Below are 6842 nucleotides of genomic sequence, written 5' to 3'. Positions count from 1 at the left end.
TAAAAGAAAAGGTTTTTTAAACAACGGACATAACAACACCATCTCAAATAATCATTACACATTATTCTTAACTTGTTTTTTTCGTCGAATTTGGTACGTATGACCTGCTATAACATATTTTTTTAGGATACCTAACTTAATTTTTATTAACCTTTTTACATATAAGAAGTGTTATTCAAGATTTTTTTGTTTTTGAAAAAGTTCATTAGAATAAAGCATGCTTTTGTCTCAAATTTTGGGTACCAGCAACAAGGAAAGATGGTCACAAATATGCAAATGGCTTATAAGTTTGAATCCTATATATGGTGTATTCCATCAATGGACATATAACAAAATTTCATATTTTTAGATACAATATATCATGGCATCGGATATTCAAAATAATACGAGACACAACATTACACAACATAACAAGAAAAAGCAAATCCGACCAAGCGACCTCTCATCTCGAACCGCTTTCCTTCTCGCCCGTTGTGTACTCATCCCCGCAGAACTATACGTATCTCCATTACCGAACAACAAATCTTCAGAATTCCCAAAAATCCCCATGTACACCATTTCACCTAACATCCCAGATATCGGGATTGTCGGTAAGATTACATTGGGTACTTCTTGTCGAATGTCAGGTAAAGTATGTTGTTGAGATGGCATGGTGTGGACAACACATGGCCTACGTGGGATCGAGACAATTTTTTCTTGAGAATTCGGTTTTGCGGTCGAGGTAGGAACATATAATGGAATTAGGGTTTTTTCTGATATTTCGGTTTTACATACGGGGCATAGTGGATTTACTTTGTGTGAAAGATCAATCCATTTGTAAATACATGGCCAACAATAGAGATGTCCACAAAGTGTGACCACCGGATCTTGGACTGTATCTAGACAGATATTACAATCGAAATTATCTGAAGGTACATTGTTAGATTCATCAACGGTTTTAGATGAGGATTTCCACTTCGCATGAGACACGGTTTCTTGGAGATACCCCGCCATGATTATAAAGTTATCGGTGTCTGAAATATAGATAAAGATAGCTTAGGTTTAGAATTTCTAGTAAAGGATATTGCAACTAAGTTATTATGATTACAGAAATTCCAAAGAATTGAGGAGACAAAAATACATACATGCATAGATGAAAATCTATCAATAGTAATTATAAGTAAATAAGTTAACGAAAGCGAGTGAGTCGTTGATTGTTATTCAGTCATAAATTCACTGCCATATGTATATATGATAGAAAACAATCTTTCAAGCAGTATATAAACTGAATTAACGAAGTGATATCCAAAATATGAGAATCAAACATAGATAGATATGCAGCAGTGAAAGATATACTTCATTTTCAATCTCTGATATAACATGCCGATTAATTTGAATTGCTATGAATTGGAATCAAATAGAAATACGTACCGAAAACCGGAGATTTGAGTGTTGTCTTTTAGATCGAAAATCTATTAGAGATTCAAGGAATGAATTAATCGCTTCGTGAAGTCGCCGAGTGAAAGAGATAGAGATCGAGAGTGAAGACGTTGCTTTGGTAGTATATATAGGCACCGAACTATGCGTATACGTATTTTAATCATTATGTTATTTTATCCGAGAAAAATAAAATAAAAACTAATAAAAATGATTTAGTCAACCAAAACAAACAGTATTTTATTTATCAGATAATTTAAAAATCAATTCAACGGTACCTCTATTATTTCATTATCAATCAAATACTTTTATAAACGATATGTTTTAGTTATTTTATTATTAGTCAAAGACTTTTAAAACAATATATTTTAGTTATATTGCTGTTAGTCATATACGACTTTACAATACATATCAACTCTAATATCATACTGTATATTGTTTTTACAGTACTTTAATATATTATGTTTTATTTTAGATTGTTACAAAAAATATGATACTTTTGTTTTGCTAAGTTTTCAACTCTGTTTACATGTATAGTAAATTTGGCTTTGGTCCAAAATTTTCGTTCTCTTTCTTCTGATTACAAAACATTTTATATACACTAATTATGTGCCACCTCACGTGTGGTAGTGATTGGACACCAGGACCGGATGAGTTTAGGTTTCATACGGAATGTCATAAAAATATAGTGTTTGTGCTTTTGTAAATGATTTTTTACAAATATAAACATATTCCTGTAGGATGTAACTCTTCATTTATTAATTTAATCCCGAAAAAGGTAATCCCATTTTGTGAAAGATTATAGGCCGATTAGCTTCATAGGAATGCAATACACGATTGTTGCAAAACTCGTAGCTAACCGGTTAGCTCGAGTTATTGATGATCTTGTGAGTTTGTAGCAGTCGACATTTGTTAAAGGTTGACAAATCTAAGACGACCTCTCATGGTTAGTGAAATCATAGAATGATACAAGAAAAAGAAGACTAAGGTAATGGTGTTTAAAGTCGATTTTGAAAAGACGTATGTCTCGATAAGTTGGGAATACTTATTCACGCTTATGAGATTTATGAGGTTTAGAGGTAGATGGATTGATTGGATTGGTGGATGCCTTACATCGTCATTTTCCTTAATCATTGTTAATGTAAGCCCTACCAATGAGTTTCAACTACACGGAGGCCTTAGACAAGGTGACCCTCTTTCTCCGTGTTTGTTTATACGGGCTATGGAACGTTTTCATGTTGTCATGGAAGATACTCTAGTCCAAAGGTTATTTTGTAGAGCTAAGGTTGGGGTAAAAGGAATAAGCATGTCTCAAATGGATCAAATTGATAACGAAAGAGAATGATGGATTGGGTGCGGGGGGCCCTTCGGCTTTTAATAATTCTCTTTTATATAAATGGAGATGGAGATTTCATATGGAGGCTAATTCTTTATGGGAAAAAGTCATAAAAAACATTCATGGGTCGTGTGGGTGTTTGGGATTAGAGGAAAAGAAATCGAGAATAGGAAGAGTGCAGGTGGCGATTGTGGCAACTATGCATCGTCTTAATGAAAAAGAGATTACTCGTACCAACACATTGTGAAGGAGAAATGGAAATGAGATCTCTATTCATTTTTGGCTTGAACCGTGGATGGGGAAATGATGTTCGTACAAAAGGTTATATATATGAGCTGGAATTGTAAAAAGATTGTTTCATAAGTGATCGTTGGCAAAAAGAACTTGGGAATGGAACTGAAAAGACTAGTTAGAAGACTAGTTAGGGGAAGGGGAAATTGATTCAACTCAGGGCTTTGGATGAAATGGTGGCTGCCTTTTGTTCCTAGTTCGAACTTATATAGTTGGATATGGGAGTTGAGTCCCACAAATGATTATATGGTTACTTGTACGACGGCTTATATTGGGAAATGAGATTTTTACAACTCGCTAGAACAAAAAAAGTGTTGTGATATAAATAAATGATTTATTGTTGCAAGTTGTGCTTAATAGAAGTCACACGAAAACAAACTTGGAGGCTAGAGGAATCGACCGCTTCGACGATATGCTAGGTTTGGGACAAAATAATGGAAGATTTCGATCATTTGTGCATGAAATGTGAAGTTGTTAATCACGTTTGGTTATTTTTTTCAGGCTGTTTAATTACCCTTTCCGTTTGTTGAGACGGTCCAAGATTTGTTTAATTGGTTGGATAATGTGGTGATGGCGGGATAGAAAAGGAATATTTTGGAGACTATAATCATGACCGTTATATGGTTGTTCTGGACGTATGAGAATACTCTCGTGTTTGACTCGCGAAAGTTACCCAAGAATTATGTTGTCGATAGAATAATGCTTCATTCCTTTGAATGGTTTCGAAATAGAAATAAGAAAAATAATGTTATTTGGAACGGCCAGTTACAAAACCTCATCATGAATATTTATGTGTAATTTTTTTTTTTTTTGCTTATTACTGGCTAGCTTTAATATTATGAAGCTGTTAAAAAAGTTATCTACCACCTCAAAGCTATGTCACTTCTACATTCATCTTTCATTTAATTTAATCGATGTTATTCACTTCTTTCACTTATCAAAACCAATGTACAAGCTATTAAATCACATTGTACAAGAAAAAAAAAATGAGAATGAAGTGAGATAGGAGAGAATGGGATGAGTCCAAGACTCGATGGCGGGGAGTGTCTCGTGGGGCCCACCACGGGCCAACATTGTGTTCCCGACAGTGCCCAAAGCTACATCAGCACGCAACTACCCTTTGAGGGTATGATATGTATAAAGAATAGCCTTATTAGTTGTCAAACCTCAAGTTTTGAAGATGTCGTAAAATGCAATATTTTGGAAAAAGTAAGTCAAGAAGTGTTGAAAATAAACATAAGAATATATAATACATATATTAAACTTTATTGTGATGAGTCGATTAAATTTAAAACCACCATCTAAGTTATATGGCAATCAAAATAATAAAAAAGCAGCACTTGCCTTAAATATGAACAGAAAGATGAGAATTATACAAACTACGTGAAGTCAACACACCCACGACTCGCAGGCATTTGCTTTCTTTATTCTAAACACCCACCGCATTGTCTTATCATATTATTGTCAAACACCTCACTTTGTTTTTTCATCACCAATAATTAAAAGATTTTTGTAATTACATTTGATTTGATTGATCGCTAATTATACATGAATTTTAAAGAAATTGTGAACAAATATGCATTTGTAGGTCAACACAATCCAACATGATTTGTTCAACATGTATTAACAAATGATTTTTTTCCTCCTTCCACATAAGCGGATTGCTCAACATCAACGACCCAAGAGATTAGTTTTTTTTTTAGTATTTTGGACAAATGTTTTGAGATTACCTTAGTAAAACAACCAATTAGGCTAATGCGCCGGTAATCTTTCAAGGTGGAAGGGTCTCTAGTCTACTTTTTGTAATAAAAGAGATAATGCTTCTGGTTGCCTCAAAATGTCTAATAGAATAGGTGAAATCCGACTTTATCAATGCCCAAAACTCTTTTAAAAATTTTAAAGTGCAACCCGCCGGGGCCCAACCGCCCGAGGCTTTATGGGTTATGTAAAAATTCAAGCCAAACCAAATTCCATTTCGGGTTATGCATCACACTTTTCAAAATCATTTGATTATTTTTTAGGCGTCATGAAAGCAAAATGATAGTATAAAATACTGTGTTGATAATTTTAATGATGTGTAAAACCAAAACTTAGAAGATATAGACAAAACAAGATTTTTTTTTTTTTTTTTTTTTTTTTTTTTTTTTTTTTTTTTTTTGAAACAACGAACATAACAACACCTCCATATCAAATAATCAGTACACATTATCCTTGAAGATTTTTACTTTTAAAGTTCACCATAATAAGCCATACTTTTATCTCAAATTTTGGGTACTGGCAACAAAGAAAGATGGTCACAAATGTGCAAATGGCCTATAAATTTGAATCCTATATATATGGCGTATTCCATCTATGGATACATATCAAAATTTCTATCTTTTTAGTTTTTAGATACAATATATCATGGAATCGGATATTCAAAATGAAACAAGACACAACATAACAAGAAAAAACAAATTCGTCCAAGAGACCTCTCATCTCGAATCGCTTGCCTTCTCGCTCTTTGTGTACTCATCCCCGCTAAACTATACGAATCTCCATAACCAAACAACAAATCTTCCGAATTTCCAAAAAGCCCCTTGTACACCATTTTACCAAACATCCCAGATATCGGGCTTGCAGGTAAATCATTCGGTACTTCTTGTCGAATGTCACTATGTTGTTGACGTGGCATGGTGTGGACCCCACATGTCCTACGTGGGATTGAGACTATTTTTTCTTCAGAATTTGGTTTTACGGTTGAGGTAGGGACGTATAATGAAATTAAGGTTTTTTCAGATATTTCGGTTTTGCATACAGGGCATAGAGTATTTACTTTGTGTGAAAGATTCATCCATTTGTAAACACATGGCCAACAATAGAGATGTCCACAAAGTGTGACCACAGGATCTTGGACTGTGTCTAGACAAATATTACAATCGAAATTATCTGAAACTACGTTGTTAGATTCATCAACGGTTTCGGATGACGATTTCCACTTTGCATGAGACATGGATTCTTGGAGATAGCCTTCCATGATTATAAAGTTATCGGTGTCTGAAATAGAGATAAAAAAAAAAAAGCTTAGGTTTAGAATTTCTAGCAAAGGATATTGTAACTAAGTTTATATGATTACAAAATTTCAGTCATAGATTTATCATTCTGTCCATATATAGATGATAGAAAACAATCTATCAAGCAGTAAACTGAATTAACAAAATGATCGAGACAGTTTAACATCCAAATTAAATATGAGAATTAAACATATATATGCAGCAATAGATATACTTCATTTTCAATGTCTGATATAACATGCCAATTAATTTGAATTGCTATGAATTGGAATCAAATAGAAATACGTACCAAAAATTGGAGATTTGAGTGTTGTCTTTTTAGATTGAAAATCTGTGACAGATTCAAAGAATCGATTAATTGCTTCGTGAAGTCGCCGAGTGAAAGAGATAGAGATAGAAGACATTGCTCTGGTTAGTATATATAGGCACCGAACTATGCGTATTCGTATACGTATTTTAATAATTGTGTTATTTTATCCCAGAAAAATAAAAATGAAAACTAAAAAAAAAGATTAAGTCAACCAAAAAAAAAAAAACAGTATTTTATTTAACAGATTATTTAAAAGTCAATTCAACGGTACCTCTATTATTTCATTATCAATCAAACACTTTTATAAACGATATGTTTTAGTTATCCTACTATTAAGCAACTACGATTTACATTTTTTTTTCTTCAGTTGTGTACATTTCCCTAAACTATATCATCAAGGTCTGTTTTAGTTACTCAATTATGGGTTAAATTATTC

General features: G+C 33.2%; 2 protein-coding genes across 2 annotated transcripts; both read right to left on the bottom strand.

Annotated features, from left to right (window-relative positions):
• Positions 1 to 277: 277 nt before the first annotated feature.
• Positions 278 to 1510, bottom strand: LOC145168477 (E3 ubiquitin-protein ligase RMA1H1-like). Its single transcript, XM_079087274.1, has 2 exons — positions 1411 to 1510; positions 278 to 1013 (listed from the first exon to the last, which is right to left on the bottom strand). Exon 2 carries the CDS (start codon positions 991 to 993, stop codon positions 376 to 378), a length of 618 nt encoding a protein of 205 aa, XP_078943400.1. The 5' UTR covers positions 994 to 1013; positions 1411 to 1510; the 3' UTR covers positions 278 to 375.
• A 3834-nt stretch (positions 1511 to 5344) lies between these two features.
• Positions 5345 to 6515, bottom strand: LOC145168476 (E3 ubiquitin-protein ligase RMA1H1-like). Its single transcript, XM_079087273.1, has 2 exons — positions 6386 to 6515; positions 5345 to 6079 (listed from the first exon to the last, which is right to left on the bottom strand). The coding sequence occupies exons 1-2, from the start codon at positions 6498 to 6500 to the stop codon at positions 5445 to 5447; spliced, it is 750 nt and encodes a 249-aa protein (XP_078943399.1). The 5' UTR covers positions 6501 to 6515; the 3' UTR covers positions 5345 to 5444.
• Between the last annotated feature and the right edge of the window lie 327 nt (positions 6516 to 6842).

Source organism: Lactuca virosa, chromosome 4, assembly GCF_052849685.1.
Source record: "Lactuca virosa cultivar CGN04683 chromosome 4, Lactuca_virosa_CGN04683_v6, whole genome shotgun sequence".
Classification (NCBI taxonomy): Eukaryota; Viridiplantae; Streptophyta; class Magnoliopsida; order Asterales; family Asteraceae; genus Lactuca; species Lactuca virosa.
This window is presented reverse-complemented; position numbering and strand designations above follow the sequence as displayed.

Excerpts from the sequence above, each read along its gene's own strand:
- LOC145168477 (XM_079087274.1), bottom strand. The coding sequence starts at position 993 with ATGGCGGGGTATCTCCAAGAAACCGTGTCTCATGCGAAGTGGAAATCC.
- LOC145168476 (XM_079087273.1), bottom strand. The coding sequence starts at position 6,500 with ATGTCTTCTATCTCTATCTCTTTCACTCGGCGACTTCACGAAGCAATT. Across the intron at positions 6,080-6,385 it reads ACTCAAATCTCCAATTTTTG|ACACCGATAACTTTATAATC; the intron begins GTACGTATTTCT and ends TCTCTATTTCAG.